At 45.6% G+C, this 26,275-nt stretch overlaps 1 protein-coding gene across 7 annotated transcripts in view; it reads left to right on the plus strand.

The window, feature by feature from the left end:
* The first annotated feature begins 2,766 nt into the window (after positions 1-2,766).
* USP40 (ubiquitin specific peptidase 40) overlaps positions 2,767-26,275 on the plus strand; it is a 57,417-nt gene continuing 33,908 nt past the window's right edge. For 2 of the 7 annotated variants that reach the window (XM_062642517.1, XM_062642509.1), the window contains exons 1-20: positions 2,914-3,004; positions 5,505-5,721; positions 6,074-6,141; positions 7,435-7,548; positions 8,813-8,977; positions 9,396-9,542; positions 12,735-12,878; positions 13,804-13,932; positions 14,827-14,928; positions 15,277-15,384; positions 16,200-16,521; positions 17,106-17,187; positions 17,930-18,101; positions 18,578-18,662; positions 19,797-19,867; positions 21,096-21,415; positions 22,047-22,173; positions 23,573-23,630; positions 24,222-24,275; positions 25,891-25,979. In XM_062642517.1, the coding sequence (XP_062498501.1) occupies positions 5,523-5,721; positions 6,074-6,141; positions 7,435-7,548; positions 8,813-8,977; positions 9,396-9,542; positions 12,735-12,878; positions 13,804-13,932; positions 14,827-14,928; positions 15,277-15,384; positions 16,200-16,521; positions 17,106-17,187; positions 17,930-18,101; positions 18,578-18,662; positions 19,797-19,867; positions 21,096-21,415; positions 22,047-22,173; positions 23,573-23,630; positions 24,222-24,275; positions 25,891-25,979 (2,556 nt within the window). In that variant the 5' untranslated portion in view covers positions 2,914-3,004; positions 5,505-5,522. Of the gene's footprint in view, positions 2,890-2,913; positions 3,005-5,504; positions 5,722-6,073; positions 6,142-7,434; positions 7,549-8,812; positions 8,978-9,395; positions 9,543-12,734; positions 12,879-13,803; positions 13,933-14,826; positions 14,929-15,276; positions 15,385-16,199; positions 16,522-17,105; positions 17,188-17,929; positions 18,102-18,577; positions 18,663-19,796; positions 19,868-21,095; positions 21,416-22,046; positions 22,174-23,572; positions 23,631-24,221; positions 24,276-25,890; positions 25,980-26,275 lie in introns of those variants that run through there. The other 5 variants (XM_062642460.1, XM_062642471.1, XM_062642490.1 and 2 more) reach the window with 4 other exon arrangements.

Below are 26,275 nucleotides of genomic sequence, written 5' to 3' on the forward strand. Positions count from 1 at the left end.
CAGGCAGTGCCTGTGCCTAAGGGGCAGCAGAATGGCACCAGGGAGCAAGTCCCACAGAGGGGCCCTTCTCCCCAAAGCATCCTCCTGCTCCTGCTCCTACATTAGGGCATCTGTCAGGCCACACACAACCTCTCCACACTGCAGGCCTCTCTGTCCATCACCATGACAGCGGGCTGGGGTTGTTACACAGCACCTTCTGCCCTGTGCCCTAGGAATACAGGGACCCAGCAGACATTAGGAAGTTGCTGAGGTCCCAGGCCTAGCAACGACGAGCAGCAAGAGGTCTGGTGCCAGTGAACAGGGAGCTGCCAATCTATGTATCAGAGGGCAGTGTTTTTGGTGCCCAAGCCAGGCATGAAGAGGAAGAGGTCGGAGATGGGAGGCAGAGCCAATTATGGCTCTAACGGTGCAGAGCCAATGGAAGTAGACCAGCCTGAAGAGCTGGAGGAGCTGATGGAGGTGGATCCACCTAAGGATCACGAAGAGCCCATGGAGATTGATTCCATCACCATCAGGAAGAAATGAAAGACCTGAGGTAACACCAAGAAGGGCTCATGGTGGCTGCTCTCCACAACACCCAGGAGAAGCCTTCAAGGTGGATCTACCGAAAGATGAGGAAGAGCCCATGGAAGTCGATTCCCCCACCATGAAGAGGAAACAAAAGACCCAAGTTAACACCAAGAAGGGCCCATGGTGGCTACTCTCCACAACACCGGGGAGAAGCCATCGAGGTGGATCCACCTCTCACATGAAAAAAGCACATGGAGCTGCATCCACCGGCAGACAGAGAAGGACACATCGAGTTGGATACACCCAATGGTCAAAAAGAACCCACAGAGCTGGATCTACCTGCAGCCAAAGAACACAGGAAAGGCTGGTTTACTCCCATTATGTCAGGCCACACACAACCCCTCCACACTGCAGGTCTCTCTGTCCATCACCATGACAGCGGGCTGGGGTTGTTACACAGCACCTTCTGCCCTGTGCCCTAGGAATACAGGGACCCAGCAAACATCAGGCAGTTGCTGAGGTCCCAGGCCCAGCAATGACGAGCAGCAAGAGGTCTGGTGCCAGCAAACAGGGAGCTGCCCTGCGATGTCTCATGGGGCAGTGTTTTTGGTGCCCAAGCCAGGCATGAAGAGGAAGAGGTTGGAGACGGGAGGCAGTGCCAACTGTGGCTCTGACGGTGCAGAGCCAATGGACGTAGACCAGCCTGAAGAGCTGGAGCAGCTGGTAGATGTGGATCCATCTAAATATCAGGAAGAGCCCACGGAGATTGATTGATTCCATCACCATCAGGAAGAAACAAAAGACCCAAGGTAACATCAAGAAGGGCCCATGGTGGCTATTCTCCACAACACCGAGGAGAAGCCATCGAGGTGGATCCACCGAAAGATGAGGAAGAGCCCATGGAAGTCGATTCCCCCACCATCAGGAAGAAATGAAAGACCCAATGTAACACCAAGAAGGGCCCATGGTGGCTGCTCTCTGCAACACCCAGGAGAAGCCATCAAGGTGGATCCACCAAAAGATGAGGTAGAGCCCATGGAAATCAATTCCCCCACCACGAAGAGGAAACGGAAGACCAAAGTTAACGCCAAGGACGGCCCATGGTGGCTATTCTCCACAATACCGAGGAGAAGCCGTTGAGGTGGATCCACCTCCCAGAGGAAAAGAGCACGTGGAGCTGCATCCACTGGCAGCCAGAGGACACATGGAGGTGAATACACCCAATGGCCACAAAGAACCCATGGAGCTGGACCTACCTGCAGCCAAAGAACACCGGAGAGGCTGGTTTGCTACCATTATGCCCTGCCTGGCAGCTCCTTTCTAGGCACCATAAAAGGCCTCCCGACCATAACACCCAACTCTTTATTGCCTGGCTTGGGAAGCTACATTAGGAAGACAAAGGAGAATAAGGATGTTTTTCTCTGTTGTTATTTCACTGAGCCATCAAATCCCAGATGTATACAGTGCAGCTTCACATGTGTTCTTTGTGTATGGGTGTGTTTATTAACCACCTCAGATGTGTATCAAGGAAGTCAAACAGGGGTCAGTTTAATGGAGACTCTGGTGACTGAACCTACTGATAATGCAAACAGAACCCTCAAACACCACAGCCTGTGCCTGTCCAGAGCACCCCTTGGGAACAACACAAACCCTGACAGGTAACAAACACCTTCCTCTTCATGAGCACAAGGGCTGCTGAGTGCCAGGAGCATTAAACCTATTGAGGCACCATGAGCACAGGGAAAACATGGAGCTGTTGAAGTGAGTCTGGAGGAGGCCCCAGAGATGCTGCCAGGGTTGGAGCAGCTCTGCTCTGGAGCCAGGCTGAGAGAGCTGGGCTGCTTCAGCCTGGAGAAGGCTCCTTAAGGGGGAGACCTGGAGAGGGGCTTTGGACAAGGACCTGTAGGGACAGGACAAAGAGGAATATCTTTAAGGCCCCTTCCAACCCAAACCACTCTGTAATTCTGTGATTGATCTATATTCCTGGCTTTGTTTCCCAGCAGGGCTGGTGATGGTTGGGTAGGTTTTGGTGTAGCTGGGTTGGTCCCATCTGTAGCAGCCCTATCACAGCACTGCAGCAGGAGCGGCCCCGCTCCAGGCTCTGGCCGCCGAGACAGCGCAGGCCGCAGGGTCTCCATGGCAACCTGGTCCCCTCCACCCCTCGCGGTGACTGCTGCGAGAAACTACAACTCCCAGCATGCCCTCGGGGCGGCCCCTCTGCCGGCGGGGCTACACTACGACTCCCAGCAGGCTTTGCGCCTAGGGGCTACGTTGCCGGACGCTCTTAGCTTCACATCGGTGCCCGTGCGCGGTGGTTCTTTGGCGTTCGGTGCAGGAGGGGCTCTCAGTCTGTGGAACGGGAGCGGCGGCTCGGACCAGGTATGTGTAGCCCCGGAGCCGCGCCCGTCCCGGAGTGCTTTGCGCGACGCCACAACAAAGATGGTGGCGGCCGCGGCGGTGTGAGAGGGTCTGGTTGTAGTGCTGGCGCTGAGCGGTGAGTCCGTCCTGGCCGCGGAGAGGGGGCTGTGCCTGGGAGCTCCAGCGCTGCGGGCCATAGGCGCAGGGCACCGGCTCTCGGCCTGTCGTTGGGACCGGTGACACCGCGAAAGAATACTGGGCCCATCTCCTAAGGGTGTTGGAGAGCATATGGGAGGTCGAGAGAAGAGGGGAAAGCCGGGTGCGTTCAGCCTGCAGGCAGGAAGGCGAAAGGGAGACCGTGCTTCCTGAAAGGAGGATGTAGTAAGGTGGGGCTGGCTCTTTTCCCAGGAAACAAGGGACAGGACAATCGGAAACGGCCTCAAGCTGCACCAGGGCAGGTTTAGATGGAGCTGAGGAACAATTCCTTCCCCACAGGGTGCTCAGGCATTGGAACAGGCTGCCCAGGGCAGGGCTGGAGTCACAGTCCCTGCAAGTGTTCACACACCGTGGAGATGAGGCCTCAGTGCCATGGGTTAGTGGTGGCCTTGGCAGGGCTGGGGAGCGTTGGACTGGATGAGCTTAAAGGGCTTTTCCAGCTTGGTTGAGTTTGTGATTTACTGCTGTGAGGAGAGCATAGGTGCAGCCTGATTCTGGTAGGGCATGCACTGGGGTAAGATGAGAGGTGCCAGGCCCAAGCTGCAACACAACAGTTTCCCATCAGAGGTAATAAATATAAAGCAGGGACTTAGGGATCTCCTTACGTTGAGTTATCCTAACTTTGTGAAGTGCAAGGCCCTATTAAACGATGTGGTGTAAATTATCCTAGCTTTGTGAGCATGTTGAAGCAGAGACATCATCCAGAGATTGGTTCTAATTCATGTATTATTTTTAAGGGAAGGAAGCTGTTGGCAATGCTTTGAAGGTTCAGGAATAAGGAGTGAGGGAGGATTTGGCACTGTCCTGCTGAAGTGGGTCTCTGGAGCGGTGGGTGGGTAGGTGGGTACAGCAGACTGTCAGTTTATTGCTGTCTCCTAGATACGTGCCTCTTTATAGTGAACAAGCCTATTGGGAAGAAGCTGTTGTGCATTCCAGTGGGGAAAAATGGGAAGGGTTATAATCTGTGGATGGTTAAATGACACCTGCCACTAGACCAGGTTACTCCAAGTCCCATCCATCCTGGCCTTAAGGAACTTCTTAATGTTCATTAAGAAGTATCTCCAGCCATGTTGTTATGTTCTGTGGGGTTTATAAGAGGACATCTACTGTAGGAAGTACTGAAGAAGTGTTCTAGAACAAGCGGAGTGAATCCTGCCATGCTTCTTCATAGTGAGCTGCTCTGAGCATACTATTTTGCCTAAAAAAACTTCTACTTGGGAAGGACTAAATGTGCTGAATGTAATGCTATTTTATACAAAGAGTTTTAGGGTGTCCTGTGTTCATCTGTAACAGTCATTTTCCTCCTTCTTAGTAGCTGGTGCAATGCTGTGTTTTCAGCTTCAGCCTGAGAACAACACTGATAACACACCAATGTTTTTAGTTGTTGCTAAGTTTTGCTTACTCTGATGAAGGACTTTTCAGTCTCGTGCTCTGCAGTGAGGAGGGGCATGGGAAGCCAGGAGGAAGCAGAGCCAGGACACCTGACCCAAACTAGCCAAAGGGGTATTCCATACCACAGCACGTCATGCCCAGGATAGAAACTGGGTGCACTTACCGGGAAGGGCTAGATCACTGCTTGGGTCAGAGGAGGTAGATAAGGATAATGGAAGATGGGGCAAGTTCAGTTGTAGGAATGAAAATGTCTTGGGAAGAAATGTCTGAGTGGAATATGGTAAAGGTCTGTAAAATTGCCCACAGAGTGAGGGTTAACAGGGGCATGACTGTTCACTGCTTCAAGATAACTCACTGGTTACACACTGCTAATGCAAGAGCTACAACCGTACGAAGTTATGGGGGGCTCAAGTACAAACCAAAACGGAACTGGCTTTGGGAGTCCTGGTACGTGTTAAGAGTTTTCAAAACTTCCCAAAGTGACTGGAAAAACTTCCATAATAATTAGTGACATTGAATTTCTGGCTCAGTCGTCTGGAAGCAAAGATAATATTTTCATAGAAATAATCAAAAATACAGTGCTGTTTTTCCACTTACCTTATGGCCAATAGTAGGGACATATTGTGCACATAGATTTGTTGAGAGAGTGATTGAGTGTTCAACAGTTTGAGAGGCTTTACACACCTTTCCCACAGGGAACAGGGCAACCTGAACACTAGTTAATGCTGGATGTTTAGAAAGACCTGTTTGTTTTGCTGTCTATGATTTTACTGATCCAGATTGAAATGTGATCTATTTGCTTCTGGTTAAAAGGCTGTTCAGGCCTCTGCTAACATAAATGCTTTGAATTCACCCTGTTTTTGTTAAATTAGTGCATGCTTTTATATCTGACATTAATTTTTAGAATGAATAGAATGAGATGAAACACGTTCTTCAGTCAGGGCTGAGAGGTTCATCTTGGAGGATTAGAGATGGGTGCATTCAGTTGTCTTTTTTTATAGTAAACACATTGTTTCATATTTTTAAAGGACTCTTTTGTCTTCACAATGTTTGGGGATTTATTTGAAGAGGATTTTTCCTTTATTTCCAACAATCATTGTGGGAAAGGGAAGAAATCAAAGCCCAGAGATTTCGAGCCTCCAGCTCCCAGGGATTTCACCAACCTAAGTGGTATCAAAAACCAGGGTGGGACCTGCTACCTCAATTCCCTTCTGCAGACCCTGCTTTTCACACCTGAATTTCGAGGTAATGTGTCCAAACTGGTCTTAAAATAAGGTTGGAATTGATATTTTACAGTGGCTTGCATTTGTTAATGGTAAAGAAACACTGCAAACACAGAAAGGTTATTGTTATCTTTAAAGTGGTGTTCCTTTTTCTTAATGCAGCCCCTGATTCATGAGAAGATACTTTGCCATTAAACAACTTCATGCTTAATTCTGCTTGATTGTTGTAGCTTGAACCAGTTGCAAAGTTGAATGATGTCCAGAAATGTTAAATGTTTCAGTTGCCAAAAATATATGGCAGTTAAAACACAATAAATTTCTAAAGAGGGGATATTGTCTTCTTTTTAAATAGGCATTTTTCTTTCCAATTGTAGAAGCACTCTTCTCTCTAGGACCTGAAGAACTTGGGACTCTGGATGATAGCAGTAAGCCAGATGCAAAGGTATTTAACTTTTTATTCTCATTAGCCACAGCTGAATGTTGATTCATAGAATCACTGAGTGGTTTGGGTTGAAGGGAACTTAAAGATTGCCCAGTTCCAAGCCCCTTGCCACGGGCGGGGACACCTTTCCCTAGAGGAGGTTGCTCCAAGCCTGTGTCCAACCTGGCCTTGAACACTGCCAGGGATGGGGCAGCCACAGCTTCTCTGGGCACCCTGTGCCAGCACCTCAGCACCCTCACAGGGAAGAGCTTCTGCCTAAGAGCTCATCTCAGTCTCCCCTGTTCTGGCAGGTTAAAGCCATTCCCCTTGTCCTGTCCCTACAGGGCCTTGTCCAAAGCCCCTCTCCAGGTTTCCTGTAGCCCCTTTAGGCCCTGGAGCTGCTCTAAGGTCTCCCCTTAAGGAGCCTTCTCTTCTCCAGGCTGACCCAGCCCAGCTCTCTCACCCTGGCTCTGTAGGAGATACTTGTCACCAATTTAAATAAAAATCTAACTAAATAATGTGTGCAGCCCAGATGCCTGCACTCAGCCTCTCTGAAGGTTTAACAGCTTGCCTGTGCACAAGGTGGAACAGGACTGGAATTTAATCCCTGTTTCAAAAGTGCTTCCTAAAGCTGATTACAAATTTTCATTCCTTAATTCTCAATTTAAACTGATGCAACTGGTTGCTTGGAAAACGTATTTCTTTGCAAATCCAAGATAACTATAGGGAGCTGATCAATGTGACATCAGCTTGTGATGTGAACTGTTCTCCTTCCCATCTTGTGTGGTGTATGTGTCCCACCCAACCCCTTACTGACCAAGGAGTAGCATATATTAAATCTGTATGTCATGATGCCTTGCAGCTCTGTTGTTGGGGTTTACTATTATTGCAAATAGCAGAGAAAGTTGTCCTTTTTTTTGCTATAGTGATGAATTAATTTAATCCTTGCAAATCTGCAAAACCCATCTTCCATGGCTGTATTTGGCTGAGTATGGTGAAGCACTAGATTTTTGGGAGCAAGCTCTGATGTTTTGTTCTGAATTGAGTAACTTGTGTTCTAAAAGCAATAGACAGTGATGGTTTAGTACATGTTTTGTATGAAATGATTTTTCTCTTTATTGAAATAAAGGGTTTGAGGACCTTTTCTCATCTCTTGGTGTATATATATATATATATGCTCAGAACCTGTGTTCTAAAAGCAATAGACAGTGATGGTTTAGTACGTTTTGTATGAAATGATTTTTCTCTTTATTGAAATAAAGGGTTTGAGGACCTTTTCTCATCTCTTGGTTATATTTTGGGTTTTGTTTCTAGGTTCGAATAATTCCATTACAACTTCAGCGGTTATTTGCTCAGCTTTTGCTATTGGACCAGCAGGCTGCATCTACAACAGACCTTACAGAGAGCTTTGGCTGGAGCAGTCATGAGGTACAATCACAGTCAGTGACACCAGCACTGAGAACTTCTCCTGAATGAAGATTTATTTTCTTTTCTAAGTCTAATATTTAAGAAATATCTTAAAATACTTCAGGTTGTGGAGATAGCATTGAATTGTATATATATGAACAGTACTGTACATGGGTGGGAACTGGATTGAGGGCAGCCCTGAGGAGAAGGACTTGGGGGTGTTGGGTGAGGAGAAGCGCACCATGACCTGGCTTCAGTGTGCGCTTGAGCCCAGAACTCCCCCGTGTGCTGGGCCGCATGCCCAGAGCGTGAGCAGCAGCTCAGGAAAGGGGATCCTATCCCTCTCCTGTGCTCTGAGGAGACACCCCCTCTTCAGTCATGATCCAGCTCTGGGGCAACAGCACAAGAGAGACGTGGAGCTGTTGGAGCGAGTCCAGAGGAGGCCATGGAGATGCTGCGAGGGCTGGAGCAGCTCTGCTCTGGAGCCAGGCTGAGAGAGCTGGGCTGGTTCAGCCTGGAGAAGAGAAGGCTCCTTAAGGGGAGACCTTAGAGCAGCTCCAGTGCCTAAAGGGGCTGCAGGAAACCTGGAGAGGGGCTTTGGACAAGGGCCTGTAGGGACAGGACAAAGGGAATGGCTTTAACCTGCCAGAACAGGGGAGATTGAGATGAACTCTTAGGCAGAAGCTCTTCCCTGTGAGGGTGCTGAGGCACTGGCACAGGGTGCCCAGAGAAGCTGTGGCTGCCCCATCCCTGGCAGTGTTCAAGGCCAGGTTGGACACAGGGGCTTGGAGCAACCTGCTCCAGTGGAAGGTATCCCTGCCCGTGGCAGGGGTTTGGAACTGGATGAGCTTTAAGGTCCCTCCCGACACAAACCATTCTGCGAAGTACATACCAGTTTACAGCAAGCAACAAAAGAAATTTGGTGTTAGATACAATTTCAGTATCTTTTCCTTTGTGTTTTTTTCAGGTTATTATTCAACAGTAATTAGGGGCCTTGTCCTCAAATACTTGATATTCTTCTCTGAATTGAACTTTGTAACTCATCTTAGGGTTTAGTCTCAATCCACCCAAGTGAAAGTGTCCTGTGTGGGTTGTAGTTTATATTCTTGTAGCAACTCGAGCATATCTAAATTAAGAGTAACAATAACAAAGGTAGCAATTTACTACTCAAGGAAATAAATGCATTGGTAGTCATTGTGGCAGCTGTCTTTGTCACAATTAACATACTTAAGCAATAAGGAAAGCAGATGACACTGTTGAAGTTTGTTTCTGTTTCATCCTGCAGGAGATGAGGCAGCATGATGTGCAGGAATTGAATCGGATCCTCTTCAGTGCTTTGGAAACATCCCTTGTGGGGACTTCAGGTCATGACCTTATTAACCGACTGTACCATGGGATTGTTGTCAACCAGATTGTGTGTAAAGAATGCAAGAACATCAGTGAGAGACAGGTAAAGCCACACAATGCTCCAGGAGTGGTGTTCAGTCCCTTGAAGATCCTTTCAAAGTTCTTGGGGTTTTAAACTCAAAAAATCAGGACATCTTTCTTGAGTGTCACTGGTGGCCTTGTTGAACCTGGGTACTGTGTATTGGTTAGGGCACTGCACACTTGAACACATGACTGTTATGCATGACTTTAAGTCTTGGCTGGCATTCTCTAAACCTCCTACATCAATCTGTAACTTAGAGGTGACAAAACAAGTGGTGTTGCATCTTCTGAGTTTGCAAGCATTGCCTTTAGTAGATGTAGTTAGCAGAGAGCTGAACAGTGAGGTAACAACAGTAACACATTTCTTTATAGTCTTTTGTGCTTCCTATAATTTTAAAAAGGTGTGTTTTACCTTCTTTCTCTCTTGTACTTCTGCATAGGAAGATTTCTTAGACCTAACTGTGGCAGTAAAAGGTGTTGCTGGCTTGGAAGAGGCCCTGTGGAACGCATATGTAGAAGAAGAGCACTTTGAGAATGAGAACTTGTATCGATGTGGAGCCTGTGATAAACTTGTTGAAGCTTCCAAGGTAATGCACTGGTGATTCTCAATGTTCAGTTTGCTAACAGGAATTCTGTTTCCATTGCTGTATCTGGCTTTGGGCATTGCTTTGACTATTTCAGAGCTAAAAGATCCACTAGATCGTAAAGAAAAACGTAAAACAGATCCATATAATGAAAACCAGGGAAATTCTCCCATTTGGGTTCTTTATGAGAGAGGAAACTAATGAACAACTGTTGCTGTGCACAGCGAAATGGGATCTGTTGATTCAGCTATTGCCATGTTCCCCTGACACTGAACAAGTTCTTCCAGTGATAAAGTAACATTTTGGTAGGTGTTTTCAGTATCTTCTGTAGTGCTAGAGCCTTCAGGTGGATAAGAATGTCTTCATGCAAGGAACCTTCCAGCTCTTCTAATGTGTAAGACTCTGTGTATGTTTTCACCATGTAAGCCTGTGCCACTCTCATCTGCCAGCTTACTTCTGGTATGAGCACCACCACTTCATGTCCTCTCTCGCTCAGCTTTTCAACCACTGGCCACATGCTAAACCAGTGACTTCCATCCATGGGCAGTACCAGGAGTTTCCCTCTATCTGAGAGGCCAGGAAGGAGGAGGATGAAAATCCAGGCAGAGCAAAGCCTCAAAGTCATGTTCCTGTGGTCAGAATAAGGACTGGGAAAGTCTTCTCCTTCAGGCTGTAGCTTGAAGTAAGCCGATGGGTTTATATGCTGAGTGGTCTGCTTTGTGATTCACTGTCTTTCCCTTCTAGTGAATGATTTACTGCTTTCATCTGTCCTCAGCTATGGGTGAGATCTGTTGGTTTTGGGTTGTGTTTTCCTCATTACTTGTAAAGGCAAATACAGTGACCCCCTTTTCCTGTGCTGAATCATCAAAGTTTTGTGCTCAATGGAGAACTGTTGACCTTAAGCCTGTGGTGTTCACTGAGAGTGGTCTCCAGGAGCTCAGGGACATCCACACTGGAATACTCGTCTCTGCCTAATTCCCTGCCTTCACCCCTGGTAACCCTGGGAAAGCTTCAGATGCTTGACACTTGCTGACATTGGTATTCTCCAGAGGAGTTGTATTTGTGACACTTAGTGCTTGTGAAATAGTGGCCTGGCTGCTAACACTGGTAACTGTCTGTATGTCAGTGCAGCCTGCAGCATCCTCGTGCTGACAGCTTAGCCTCTTTGTTGCTTTACAACAGTTCGGACTGGTTTCCCCAACACAATCATTAAAGACTTCTTATGTGACTTGTCGTCTGTCCCCTTGGCCAAGGAAGGGCAACCTAATGAAAGATTTATGGGACTTGTAGGTCTTTGAATTGCACTTACCCAGAAAAAGTGGTATTTGGTTTTCTTCTGTGCTAGTTTTTCATGTCATGTCCTTTTTTCCTATTATTCCCACTATTTTTTGTGAAGGGAAAGCAAGCATAGGCTGTTAGTGCACTCTGCCTTCGATATACTTTGCCCTCTTCTTTGCTCTACTGCTGGGATACTTCTGCAGCAGGATGAGTGTAATCCAGACCTTGGAGCCCTCTGGATATGGGAGCGGGTTCAAAGGCAAGCTGAGGCCAGGCAAGTTAATCAGTGACTCATGGCTTGGTTGCAAGGGCTCTGTTGAGTTAAACTTTGCTAGCGTCAAGGGAGCACAGGGTAAATTGCTTACTTCTTACGTGTGCTCGTGCAGTGGGAGCTCCGAACTTGGGTAGAAAGCCACATAGCTGGGGGATGCCGAGGTGTAGATGGAAAAGGTCAACGGAGAGGAGCTGTGTGGAAAGGCTGGATAAGGGAGGAGGGATGTTGTGTCAGCACGAGTGCTGCCTGTGGCTCTGCTGGTGCAGTGCCTGTGATCATCGCAGGCTCTAGTGATAAGAGGGTACTCTGGCAGGAGGTGAGGTGCCAACTGGGTCATTCCAGGGTTGTTGGCAGCATTAGGAAGCCCAACAGTGTGCCCACCTGCCCACAGCTAGCCTGTTTCAAAGGCAAGATGACCCATACCAACCCACTCCATTCATCCCTCCCTGCAGTACTCTGTGGGTCTGCATGTTATTCTTCCCCCTTTTTTTGTCTTGGCCTCTAGAGATATGAGTTTAAGAATCTCATGTTCCAGAATTGATCAAATATCCATGGTACAGTCTGATTTTTCACCCTGACTTTGGGAGAACTTGCAAAATCCTTTGTTGCCAGTAAGCTCTGCAATGTAGTCTTCACAAGTGATGCAAATAGAGTACCTAATTCAAGGGATTTCAATGCATATGTGTATTCCTGGGAGGCTATCTGTTATGTCTCTGCAAATGGAGAGTTGGTTGGAGACATTGGAAGGGCTCAGAAGTGTGTTCACTGAATCCACACTTACATTCAGAGGTGATACAAGATGGTTGGTTTCATTTCACACCAAGGTTCCTTATGTGCTCATGCCTGAAGTTATTTGATCTTGGTTGATGTTTTTCCATATTAAAAGGGATTATGTTGGCTTTCCTTCCTGGAAGGTCCTCTTCTGTATAAATGAACTTTTAAATCTTGCTTGGTTGCTCTGTGCCTGGCTGTAGGGATGTTGTGGGTCCAGCTTGGCCCTGAGCACCACCAGGGATGGGGCAGCCACAGCTTCTCTGGGCACCCTGTGCCAGCGCCTCGGCACCCTCACAGGGAAGAGCTTCTGCCTAAGAGCTCATCTCAGTCTCCCCTGTTCTGGCAGGTTAAAGCCATTCCCCTTGTCCTATCCTTACAGGCCCTTGTCAAAAGCCCTTCACAGAGAAGAGCTTCTTCCTAAGATCTAATGCAAACCTTCCCCTGCCAGTTGGTGACAGGGGCTGGGAAGATGCTATTTACTCCAACGTCACAAGCTCAGGGTTTTGAGGCAATTGCTTCTTAGGGAAGATCCAAGAAAATCCTCACACCAAAAACCCGTAGGTTACGGAAATGGCGTTATTGAGTAGAATTTCAGCAACATCCTCCTTCATTTTCTGTAGCAGGATAAAGGGTAGGAGTGGTGATGACCATTTGAGGAAGTTGTAAGGCTTAACAGAGGGGAAAGATGTGCATTGCTTTTAGGATGTGTAGTTGGGAGGGAAATTGGAATAGGGAATTGAGAAGACATTTTAAAACTGAATACACTGCCTTCTTGTAATGAAGCTTTGTTAAAGAATAGCTGGGCGCAGCAAGGTGGAAACCCTCCTTTGTTCTGACTGTGCTGACAGTGTGTTTAAATTGCTTTCCAGTCTGCTAAGCTGCGCAAGCTGCCACCCTTCCTCACCATCTCTCTCCTGAGATTTAACTTTGACTTTGAGAAGTGTGAGCGATACAAGGAGACGAGCTGCTACACGTTCCCCAGCCAGATAAACCTGAGGCCTTTCTGTGAACAGGTTTGTACTGTTATGCTTGTTGGAGTTTCTATGTACTCAGCTGGGAACTAATATCTCAAGGTCAAGTTCTGTTTTAGTTGGCATTTTGTCAGGGAAGGGTATTCAAGAAGCTTTGTGGGCTTCTTCTCTGTCCCTTATTCTAAATCTTTGAAATTCCAGTTTGTTTTCAAAAGGCCATTTTCTGACTGAGTGGGAAGTACCTTGTATTTATGTGAGGGGAAAGGGTGTAATCATTACTTGGCGCTTAATTTGACATTCCCTTGAAAGGAAGTTTATCACCTGGAAATGAAATCCAATTGGTTTTTGTATTGGCATTGCCTGATAACATCATGGAGAAATTTAGCTATGTTTTAATACGGTTTATGTGCTTGGAGTTATCTGATTTTTCTGAAGGATCTGTCTTTGCATCATATCTCTGTATTTTGATTATAAATAGAGCTTTAAAATATATAAAGTATATACTTCATGAAGGCACTAGTATTGAAAAAGACATTTTCTTACTGAGATGTTGCAGTACAAGCTTGCAAACTTCTGTGTTTGCATTTGAGGAAGGTCTTTCGCCTCTATGTGCTTTGTGTATATAAATGTGTTGCTTGTTTTTCTCTAGTCTTTGCAGCAAAATAAGCCTGGTTTAGAGCAAAGAAGTTGAGGTATTCCCTTATTTACAGCAATATGTCATTGTTTTAAACCTTGAATTTCCAGTGTTGTTCAGAATCGTGCTTAGAAGGTTGCTTAAGGAGCCTGTGTCCTGGTCCATGGTTTGTGTCAGTCCAGATGTGTTTCTCAGTGCTGAAAAGCTGTTTTAATCTGCACATGCAAACGCACCTTGAGAAGTACCTGAAGCGATGCTGATGGTGTAAAAGTGGCCTTGTGTGAAAGACTTACTGATGTGTTATTGTTACTGTTATTGTTTTTCTTTTTAAAGACTGAAATGGATGACTCAGAGTACATGTATGAGCTCTTCTCTGTTATTATACACAAAGGTGGCTGCTATGGAGGACACTATCATGTTTATGTCAGAGATGTGGATGAACTAGGAAACTGGCAGTTACAAGTAAGTCCTAAAGGCTTTTTTTTACCTTGCTTGATAGATCTCATTTTTCAGAAAAGCATTAAGAGGTAATGGATGAAGTGTACATCCAAATAATTAACATTTGAGTCAGGTGTTTGGTCTCTTCCCTCATGGAGAAGGCTCGTTTTGCCCAGTATACAATGTCTGTCAAGATTTTGTCGCAAACTATAGCTTTCTGATTTGCTGAACTGTCTCGCATAGAAGTCGTGGAATTGCAAAGTGATCTGAGTTGGAAAGGAGCTTAAGATCATCCAGTTCCAACCCCCTGCCATGGACAGGGACACCTTCCACTAGAGCAGGTTGCTCCAAGCCCCTGTGTCCAACCTGGCCTTCAACACTGCCAGGGATGGGGCAGCCACAGCTTCTCTGGGCACCCTGTGCCAGCGCCTCGGCACCCTCACAGGGAAGAACTTCTGCCTTATCTCCAACCTGAACTCCCCCAGTTTCAGTCTGAACACATCACCTCTTGTCCTATCACTCCAGTCCCTGATGAAGAGTCCCTCTCCAGCATCTTTGTAGCCCCCAGACACTAAGGACACCAGAATTGCACACAGTGCTGCAAGGCAGGGGTCTCGGGCTCAGTTTTTCCTTCCCACATGAATCCTATCTTTACTCAAGACCAGCACATTTATTGTGGTGGCTGACTCCAGATGCCTGTCTGTAAATATCACAAATGCTCTTTTTTTTTTTTTTTGTTTAAGAGAATAAAAATAGATTCTGAAAGCCACAATTCAGTCCATAGCAGGTGGCAGAGGCAGCTTATCACAACTGCTTCCTACTCTGAAATTATGTCTGCTAACTTTAACAGACTATAATGGACCCCCAGTCCTTGCATGTGAAACAACGCTATTTGCGAGTCTTCTTTTTCTTTTACAGGAAGAAGAGGATAAGGTGATTGAAGATAAGGCTTTAAGAGATACTGAAAATGCCAAAGAAATAGAAAATCCATTGGCAGTCTTAAAAGGGATTTTGTCAGAGGTATGGTATGTAAAGAGTTTATTCCTTTGATTTTGATATTGGGGAACCTAGGAGGTGGTGGTAGTGTTTGCACAAGTGGGCAGTTTTAAGTGTACAGAACTCTTCAGAACATTGTAAAGCATATAAAACTTGTAACTTAACCTGCTTTAATGCTAGCAAGTAGTTCTTCATGCACTAAAGGGTCCTTTTTGAGTATTTAAGTATTTACTGAAGCTGTTGCAAGAGGTGATGTGACCTTGGCTTGTTAACAAACAGGACTGAGTGAAGCACTTCAGAGCTGGATACTTGTGTGTGTCCCTTGGCTTTTGTAGCCTTTGTTATCCTCATTTACAATTTTGTTTTTTGTAGGAAGAAGCTAAACAAATTCCTGTGGATCAATTGGGGCAGAAATTATTGGAGAAGAAAGGGGTGTCCTGGAATAAGAAGTACCGAAAGCAGTATGGACCATTACGAAAGGTAATGTGCATGTATTTGAGTTTCTTTTGTACTCTTTAACATCACTTTCCATTTCTATTCCTATTTGAATAGTAATAGGATGATAATTCTGGTCCTTGGACTAGCAAGGTAGAACATGTCAAAAAGAGGTTGCTCTGCTCTTGTGAGACCCCACTTGGAGCACAGCCTGCAGTTCTAGTGTCCTCAGCATAAGAAGGACATGGAGCTGTTGGAGCATGTCCAGAGGAGGGCCACGAGGATGAGCAGGGGCTGGAGCAGCTTCTGTATGGAGCCAGGCTGAGAACACTGAGGCTGTTCAGTCTGGAGAAGAGAAGCTGTGTGGAGAAATCAGAGCAGCTTCCAGTGTCTGAAGGGGGCTACAAGGATGCTGGGGAGGGACTCTTCATCAGGAACTGGAGTGATAGGACAAGGGGTGATGGGTTCAAAATGAAACAGGGGAAGTTCAGGGAAGTTCAGATAAGGCTCTTCCCTGCGAGGGTGGTGAGGTGCTGCCACAGGGTGCCCAGAGAAGCTGTGGCTGCCCCATCCCTGGCAGTGTTCAAGGCCAGGTTGGACACAGGGGCTTGGAGCAACCTGCTCTAGTGGATGGTGTCCCTGCCCACCGCAGGGGGTTGGAACTGGATGAGCTTTAAGGTCCCTCCCAACCCAAACCAGTCTGGGCTTCCATGAAATGCATGTGGAAGCATCATAAACCCAAGTTTGAAGTGGTGGAGTTTGTGTGTCAATTTGAGGATGAATCAGGTGAAGTAGGTAATTCAGGTTGCTTATATTGAAAAATGGGTTTCTTTTTCATCTTGCTTTTGCTTTTGGTTTAGTATCTGCAGAATCATCTTCAGATTTTTCAGTTCAGCCCTGATGAAAACAAGGTTGGTCTGAAGGAAAAACACAAGCTCGCGGTTAAGTCAGATTTTCAAGGCGGAGATCTCCAAAGCCCTCTTCAGAAGAATGATGTCCAGTGGGACTCAAAGAAAATCCCTCCAAGGCTAAAGGACAGTTCTGCTGGTTGTCATTGGTTTGACCTGAATGATTCCAAAGTTCAACCCATCAAGGAAAAGGATATTGAGAAACAATTTGAGGGGAAAGAGAGTGCCTACATGCTGTTCTATCGCAAATCTCAGTTACAAAGGCCACCTGAAGGTACGCAAAGCTCATCTTGATGTTCTAAGGGCTAACTTCATTGGCACTTTGTTTTCGGGAGGGCAAAGGCTGTTGGGCATATCGGTGCTTTGCAAGAACTGAAGGTAGAGATTTCCTTCTGGTGATCATTTGAAGAAAGGGTTAACTGAAGAACACAAGGTTACCTCCAAGGAGGTGGTGGCCAATTAGTTGGCTGTAGCTGACTTTAGGCCAGGTTGGACGGGGCTTGGAGCAGCCTGCTCTAGTGGAAGATGTCACTGCGTGTGGCAGGGGGTTGGAACTGGAGGAGCTCTAAAGTCCCTTCCAGCCCAAACCAGGGTGGGATTCTAACATCTCTTTCTAGACCAAATATAATATGTTGCTAACAGTGTTGATATATTTGTTTCCCTTAAGGAAAAATTCCTGGGATGAATTTAAATCATCTTGCAGTTTAATTTTCTCTGTTAGGAAAGGATGCAACATTATGGCTCTGAATTTTCAATGGTTACCATTGAAATATCATTGTAATATCTCATCTTGATCACTTGTTGCCAAAACACGTGTTGAGCTGCTGCAGTCAAACTAACCTATTGTATTTTTTGCAGCACGAGGAAATCCGAGGTACAAAATACCCACGCACCTTCTGAATGAAATGAATGCTGCTAATACTGAGCTGCAAAAAAAGAGGTATATTTATGTAGCTGTACCAGTCTCTTGAACAACTTTGTTAATCTGCAGATCTCCAAAGGGACTTAAATTGAATGAAACTCAAAGTAGAGCCAGATGCAAGAGGGTTTGAGATGAGGTCTTAGACAGAAGCTCTTCCCTGTGAGGGTGCTGAGGCGCTGGCACAGGGTGCCCAGAGAAGCTGTGGCTGTCCCATCCCTGGCACTGTTGAAGGCCAGGTTGGACACAGGGGCTTGGAGCAGCCTGCTCTAGTGGAAGGTGTCCCCCCCCCATGGCAGGGGGCTGGAACTGGATGAGCTTTAAGGTCCCTTCCAACCCAAACCAGGCTGGGATTCTATAAGGATATAGGTATAAAGAGGAAGGCATGTCTGTGCCTGTGCTGAATCAGTGTCACTGCACTTGTTCTTTCTCTGCCTTTCGACAGAGTACTGATCAGCAACACAGTCTGAAAACCCCTATAACCTCCACATCCCTAAAGATCAAGTTTGTCATAATGTTTAGAAATGTTGACTAAGTTGTAGAACTACCCAGAACATACTCTTAAGAGCACTTACGTGGAGGATGTCTCTGTATTACACATCATCTTTGAACACCTCTTTGCATACCTCTTGAAGAAGCACAGAATGTGGCACTCAGTTTAGCCATGAGGGTAACAGTTCAGGCCACAGAAGCATCTCTGAGATAAGACAGCCATTTGTTGGGGTTAAATTCCCTGCCTTACACTTGTGTTCTTCTTCTCAAGAGCGGAATGTGATTCAGCCAACAACGGCATTGATTTACACCTCCACTTGAGCTCATGTTATACATTTCACAATGGGGCTTTGCACCCTGCGCTTACTTGGAAAGAGAGTGTTGTGGATTTGACTATTGATAGAAGGAAAACACTAGGAGACCTTCGGCAATCAATATTCCAGGTATTTGCTGTATTAAATGAACTCAGATCCTTAGTTTTCACTTGGGCCACAAGGAGATTTCGAGATGTATTTGTGCTGCAATTTTTATCTCATTGAGAAGTTTTCAACAGTAAAGGTAGTTAGAGGGGGACTAAAAGCCCAATTTATAACATGCTTTTTCAGAGAGATTTACATCAAAGCTAACTCAGTGTCAGGAACCGCTGTTTGCTTTCCTTGTACCTCCCATTCGCATTAGTGTCCACTTGAAGCTACTTTTGTCTCTCTGGTGACAGGCCTGAAAGGCCGAGTCCTAAGCGCTTGAGTGTTTCCTGCATTCCTGGCCTGATTGAGATAAATCTCCGTAACTTGTTACTCATCACCCAGTGAGCTTGGTAGCCAGGCTGCAGCAGTGCTCAGTGGAGTTGTAATGCTGAGTGCTGTGAGTTATTGCTTGCTGGCAGTTTATTTCTTTGACTCCTTTTATTCTTCCTAATTAGATGTTGGAATCTTGGGCAGGAGACATGATCCTCAGTATTGCCAAGCCTTTACCAGCAGGACTACATCTTTACCAGATACTTGATGGTAAGACAAGGCTCCTATGTTATTTACATGCTGTATTTCTGCAGGTATTGAGCATTGCACATGTAAACCAGTTTGGAGATGTATATTACTGGACATTGAGTCTTCAAACTCAAACTTAGGTGCAAATCCACTGCAGTTAAATTATTTAGGATACTCTTGTTAGTGAAATGAAGGGATTTGAGACTTGCTTGTATGTAATCTTGGTTGTGAAATGCAACGTGACTGCAGATCTTATCCAAGTTAAACATACTTGCTGACAAAAATAGCAGTTACGTGTTTTAATCTTGATTTGCTTATGAATGTTTGCTTTCATACTATTTACCTAGTAGGTAACATAAAAGAGAGGAGCCAGGGTGACACAAAAGAAAAGCATAGGTTAGACTTAAGCTGAAGTTGGAATTCTGTAAAAGAAGAGGCTTACGTAAAGAGTACATTATTGAGTAATTAGGCTTTTAAAAAGCATGACTTTTGTCTCTGCTTTTACACTGTTGTGCAATTCCGAGGGTTTCTCTTCAAAAGCCATTTTAAGATTTTGTAGTCTTTGTGGTGTGTTTCAGAGAATTAGGGTTCTACCAGCACATAACCAACTTCCCGTGATGGTGACTTCAAAATAGAGAGGCACTCATAGCTGCTGTCAGTATTCCTCCATGTGCTAGTGTGGTTCTTTAAATGACAATCTGAATCTGACTTACTGTAGGAAGGTAAAGGAAACTGCAGCAGGGGCATTAATATTTCAAAGAATGGACTTGGAATGTACAGTGTGCAAATCCATATTAAATCCAACCTTTTCATTTTAGGTCCATTGATTCACTGTTCAGTCTTATGTAGGTAACTCCGACCAAGCAGCTTTGCCAAGTGCTCACTTGGGCCTCACTTTGCAAAGGAAATGGAATTCAAACCTTTGTGCTATGGCCCCGTTTATTTGGTGAGAGTGCTGTAGGGGTGTGTACCTGCTTGTGGGGCCCTTGCTGCATGGGTGAACCCTAACTTACGCACCCTAAATTCTGACCACACAAGCTTTTGTACTGATACACTTGAGCCAGAGTACAATGTGCCAGTATATTTGAGTTCACCAGCTGACCCTGTTTGTCTATTTTGTGGAGGGCAAGAACCTGACGATTTCCTTGTTTTTAGGAGATGAACTGACACTGGATGGCATTGGGCTGGCTGATGGAGCAGATGTCTTTGTGTGGAATGGGAAGGAGGTAAAAGAGCCAAACACTTTCTTCTGCTTGTCTGGTCTGAAGAGATTAAGATGTAGATACCCACTGACAGTTACATCAGAGGATGTTCTGGAAACATATGGTGCCTCTTGGATGGAGATGGGTTGATAGTAATGCAATAACAAAAACTTATGCCCTGTAGTGAATTCTTTACTATGGAGATGGTGAGGCCCAGGTTGCCCAGAGAAGCTGTGGCTTTGCCATCCCTGGCAGTGTTAAAGGTCAGGTTGGACACAGGGACTTGGAGCAGCCTGCTCTAGTGGAAGGTGTCCCTGCCTGTGGCAGGGGGTTGGAACCAGATGAGCTTTAAGGTTGCTTCCAACCCAAACCAGGCTGGGATTCTATGATTTCACATATGAGACCTGTCAGTGATTACTTCTATATATGATCTCCCTGAAATGCTACACTACTTCTTTAGTGTTACAAATTCCTTTTAATGGTAAGGCTTCTGCTTGACTTTCAAATGCTTGTAGTACAGCATTTTATCCTATCTCTGTAATGGAAACAAATGTTAGATCTAATAAAATATTAGATATTAGATCTAGATCATGCTTTGCTAAGATAGGTTGGACCAGATGATTCTTGAGGTCCTTTCCAGCCATTCTGTATTTCTAAAGTCCCTTCCAGCCATTCTATATTTCTAAAGTTCTGTGATACTTTCAAAGGACTTCTGTTGTACAAGTATGTGTTTTCTTTCTGATCTGTCAAAAAATCCTAACACAAACCAACCCCAAACCAAAAGAAAACACTAGTAAGAGCCGTTCTTGTCCTGGTTGTACTTACGGTATGCTCTTCGCTACTCCAGCTTCCTGCATGATTCAATTGTCTTCAGCAAGGAACTGTATTCTTTGCCTAGGTCGAGTATCGGAAAGACCAGATAACTCTCTTGATCTGCCTCAGTCACAGTTTTGGGTAGTTCTTTAATAACCTGAAGGGCTGAATTCCTCTCTTTTTAATCTGATGAAGACCAAGTATTTTTATATGCAGACTTGGAACAGCTAAGGAACAGACCTTAGCATTATGCTTTCTCTTCCCAATACCTCTGAGTTACTCCAGTTGTTTGTTCAGTAGGCATTTGGTCAAAGGTGGTTTGTTTCTAATGAGGAGAGAAGGTCCATCTTTTCCTCTCAGTAGTAGTTATGTATTGCTGTCCAGTCTCTTCTGTATTGTACTGATCCGCACAGCATGAATCTTGCTTTCCTTCCTTCAGGTTGGTGGCACAAAGGTGATGACAGGCCCTGATCATGAGCCCGTGGTCCTAAATGTTCTTCGTTTAGCGGAGTACAACGAGGGAGGGAAGGGTCAGCACTTCACAGAGTCGCAGCACGTCTTTTCTTGCAGCACAGAACTGGGTGAGCTGTACAGAGCCTTAGCACCAGCTGGAGGAATCATTCTAAAGAACCTCTCGGGACCAGAGAAAGAAGCTAAAAACTGGGAAGTTCTTCTGGAAGAAGATATGAACAAAACAGTCAGAAGTGTTGGTCTGACGGATGGATGCTCAGTACTCATCTTAGACAGCCATGATCAGAGGTAACCATTTGAATTACAAGTATAATTAAGGAAAACAGCAATTTTGGCAAAATCTGTTTAGTTCAAATTATGCCAGCCATGTATGTAGTCTTTTACTTGTCACTTTGAGCTGTTTAGTTCAAGATAATGTAATCTTCAGTTTTGGAGATCAGGTACTTACCAACTTTTAACTATTTATTTGCTCTTGAAGTGCAGATTCAGTCATATCCTTTACATTTTTAAAGGGGAAAACTTGGTGAGAACAACCTGTGTGTTGGCACATCTTGGCATAACCTGAATTCCTGAGATTGAATTGGGTGGTTCTCCAAGGGACTTGGTGAGATGAGAGAACAGAGCAATATCAGAAGCATCTTTGCTGAATCTCTTGAGTTGAATCTAAAGATGCTCAGGCAGATTTCTGGTCTCATTTCGCTTCCCAGTGTATAATCCTTAGGTTAATTCCCATCTTCAGAGATGTGTATGTGCTTGCTACATAAATTCTGACCTTCTAGTTGGAACAGTACTGAAAATGGAGATTAAATCAAGCAGTGAGAGATCGATCCCTCAGCTTGTGGAGTTGGGATACAGAGGATCCAAGGCCGACTCTACACCAACTGTCTTTCACCATCTTTGTCCTACTCATTACTTACAGCTTCGTGAATGTGTCAAGCGGCAATTTGACAGCTTTTACATACGACATCAGCTGGCTCCAAGTGAAAAACTTCTGCAGAACAGGAGATGAAGAGAAACACATTAAAATTACTGCCACTATAGAAACGGTAAGGAGGCACATTTGGTCAGGGATGTAACACAGGCTGTTTCCCAGGAAAACTTGGCCAGTGCATGTGGGCCAGTTGAGGAGGAGTGGATTTAATGTCAGGGCTGAAATGTTTCTGTGATGAAAATCATAAAATCAGCCAGGTTGGAAAAGACCTTTAAGCTCATCCAGTCAAACCGTTGCCCAGCACTGCCAAGGCCACCAAAAACCCATGGCACTGAGGGCCTCGTCTCCAGTCTCCACTGTGTGTGAGCACTTACAGGGATGGTGACTCCAGCCCTGCCCTGGGCAGCCTGTTCCAATGCCTGAGCACCCTGTGGGGAAGGAATTGTTCCTTCAATTCTTCTCCATCTAAACCTGCCCTGGTGCAGCTTGAGGCCGTTTCCTCTTGTCCCATCCCTTGTGCCTTGGGAACAGAGCCCAGCCCCATCTGGCTCCATCCTCCTATCAGGCAGCTGTAGGGAGCGATAAGGTCCCCCCTGAGCCTTCTCTTCTCCAGACTGAACCCCCAGGTCCCTCAGCCGTTCCCCATCACACTTGTGCTCTAGGCCCTGCACCAGCTCCATTGCCCTTCTCTGGCCCTGCTCCAGCACCTCAGTGTCTCTCTTGTAGCCCAGAACTGAACACAGGATTTGAGGTGTAATATTGTGCAACTTAGATTTACAGTTATTGGGATACTTTGCATGCTCTATAATGGGACTGTAATGGAGGTAACTTAAACCAGTGCAGCTACATCACTGGGCTTTAGTGAGAAACAACATTCTTTTTAGTCTATCCCATTAGTGTATGTTTGGTGAGGCTATGACAGTACAGCAAAAAAAGATACTAGAAGAGGAAGATACAGATTGAGAGCAGCCCTGAGGGAAAGGACTTGGGGGTGTTGGGTGAGGAGAAGCTCCCCATGACTCAGCATCAGTGTGCACTTGAGCCCAGATCTCTTCCCTGGAGGCATTCAGAACCCACCTGGACACATTCCTGTGTAACATTATCTAGGTGTTCCTGCTCTGGCAGGGGGATTGGACTAGATGATCTTTTCGAGGTTCCTTCCAATCTCTAACATACTGTGATACTGTAACCCCACTGTGTGCTGGGCTGCACTCCCAGAGCATGAGCAGCAGCTCAGGGAGGGGATTCTGCCCCTCTGCTGCGCTCTGGGGAGACCTTAGAGCAGCTCCAGTGCCTAAAGGGGCTACAGGAAAGCTGGAGAGGGGCTTTGGACAAGGGCCTGTAGGGACAGGACAAGGGGAATGGCTTAAAGCTGGAGAGTGTGTGTATAATGTTAGGAATAAGAATATATCCAGGACTAATTTCATTTGAAGGCTGCATTTTGTAGGCAGATGTGAACAGCGGGTGCGTTACTGGCATTGTGCATTAGGGGTGCTAATGCTGCTTTCTTTTAGGTGATGGCAGATATAAAAATGAAAGCTATACGGGAGCTTCAGCTCGAGGAGGAGCTGGGTAAGTGTTTTTACGTGTGATAATGTTAGAAAATCCATTGCTGTGAAGATGTTTTGGGTTTGGTTTTGATAAAAGAGGGTGTAAAGGTCTTAATTCATCTAATGCTGAATCAAATTCTTATTTTTCTTAGCTTATTAAAAATCAATGGGTGCAAGACTTGATTAAATACATTTTATGAAGCTCTTGTTTTTCAGAAGCTGTTGGATTAGGAATAATGGTGTATCTTACTACAGTATTGCACTGAGTATTGATGACTCTTTTTAACCTTATTCCTTTCTTTAAGACAATCCAGTTTTCTTTCTTGAAAGTTGGTTTTGATGCCTTTACCTTTGGGAACACTGGGTCAGTTTGTATTGAACTGCTTGTGGCTGACAGAAAGAAACCTTCACTGAAAGCATCCCAACAAAGAGTGTTCAGGGAGTCTTTAGCAATCTCTCTCCAATTGGACTTTTGATGTCATCCCTTGAGAGGGAGGCCTCAAACATAACCCTCTTAATCCTAATATGTTGTCTGTCTAAAGTACTAAGCTGTATTTCTTCCTTATTGAATTGCTTACTAGATCTCTCTCTTTCCTGCCCTTTTTTGTTCCAGCAAATGCCAGCTGCCTGAGACCTGTCAGTGGAAATGGGAAACTTCTGTCTCCAGGTAAGTTTAATTATGGTTCTGTAAAAAGTTCAATTGCGAAACTTAAAGCTTCCCTTTGTCCTTTCCTGGGAGAAGCACACACACGCACAGAACTCCACTGAGCTCCAGGCTTAACTGAAGTGACTGCGTTTGGGTTTGTGGGTTTGTTTGGTGGTGGTTTTTTTTTTTCCCCCCCCCAGTTTTACTGTTTATTAACAGTACCAATACAGTGCTAGAGGTGAAACTTAAATAGGATCATAGAATCCCAGACGGGTGTGGGTTGGAAGGGACCTTAAAGCTCATCCAGTTCCAAGGCCGGGATGCCTTCCACTAGAGCAGGTTGCTCCAAGCCCCTGTGTCCAACCTGGCCTTGAACACCACCAGGGATGGGGCAGCCACAGCTTCTCTGGGCACCCTGTGCCAGCGCCTCAGCACCCTCACAGGGAAGAGCTTCTGCCTGAGAGCTCATCTCAATCTCCCCTGTTCTGGCAGGTTAAAGCCATTCCCCTGGTCCTGTCCCTACAGGCCCTTGTCTAAAGCTCCTCTCCAGGTTTCTTGTAGCCTTTTTTAGCGCTGGGAGCTGCTCTAAAGTCTCCTGGAGCCTTCTCTTCTTTTTCATGCATCCCTAATGAGTAAAACTGATGGACATTCCTGCTTTTGTTCATTGACCATTGGCCATATGCTTCAAGGCTGTGGGATTTAAGTCCTCTGTTCCATAGCTTAAACTGGAGTCTCTATGTGATCCGTTTTAAATCATGTTTAATACATTTACATAGCAACTTCCTAGACATTCCAGGGGCATAGTGGATCAGCTTTGTGCTTGCTGGGAAACATTTGCTATGTCTTTGATATTTTGCATTAGTAAAACATGGCCAGGAAGCCAAAGAGAGTTTAATTCCCTTCCACTCAGTGCTTGTCAGCCAGCACCTGGAGAATTGTGTCTGTTCTGAGGGTTCCTCAGCATGAGAAAGAAGCTCTTACACACTAGAGCCCATCTAGAGCAGAGCACCCAGTATGGTTTGGGTAGCTGGAACATAGGAAAGAGGACGAAAGCTGGGTTCTTCCAGCTGAAGAGGAAGAGGCTTGTGTGGAAGAAGTATAATTGTTGTCTTTAACTCCTTAACATGGACATAGGGGGAAGGCAGAGCCATACTCATCTCAGAGGAGCACATGAAAAGGATGAAAGGCAGCAGACACAAGTTTCAATGAGGGGAAATTCCAGCTGGTATGGAGGAAGGGAGAAGGGAATTCACAGTGGGAGGCATCTACCAGAAGATAGGGACCCCAGAGAGGCTAGTAGCTATGCATCCCTGGAGCTGTTCAGTTTGACTGGGAAAAGCCCAGAGTCAATTGATGTGACTTCAGAGCAGGGGTTTGGACCACACAACCTGCAAAGATCCATCGCAACCTAAATGATTCTGTCAGTCCATATGCAAGGAGTGGTGGGGAGGAACCTTTACACTGATGTTACTTTGATCTCGTCAGTGGAGGCTTATAGATGTGTCAACACTGCAAGTGAAGCTCTCTAAATGATACTGAATATTTTTATCTTAAAGAGCAGCATGATAGAACAGGTATTTTCAGGAAGCAGCAGCAGATGATGATGATGTTCTCTGTGTTTTTGTTCTTCTTGAAGTGCCTGAGGATTATACTGTCAAAGAAGCAGAACTGAAAATGGGAAGCTTGCTTGGGCTCTGTCATGGGAAAGCTCCAACTTCCACTCAGGTATGGTAGTGGTGTGACTGAAAAGAGTTTTGTGCTGGTTTTATGCTTTGCTTAGAGTTCCCAATGTGTCTTGTACTCATCTTTTTATTCTCCTGATGGTTGAAAATGGCATGGAAATAAATGCTCAGTGGCACTAAGTATTACACATTTCAGCATGAGGGCTCACACCACTTAGTTGCAGAAGGCCAAGAGCATATATGTGACCAGTTTATAGCTCATGTGGGTAATGGTAAATCACTTCTCATTCATCTCTTCGTGGTTGTCCAACTCTTGTGCTCTGCTGTGTATATAAAGAG

Source organism: Pezoporus occidentalis, unplaced genomic scaffold (assembly GCF_034315485.1).
Source record: "Pezoporus occidentalis ecotype Australia unplaced genomic scaffold, CSIRO_AGI_Poc_V1 ctg118, whole genome shotgun sequence".
In the NCBI taxonomy this organism is placed as follows: domain Eukaryota; kingdom Metazoa; phylum Chordata; class Aves; order Psittaciformes; family Psittacidae; genus Pezoporus; species Pezoporus occidentalis.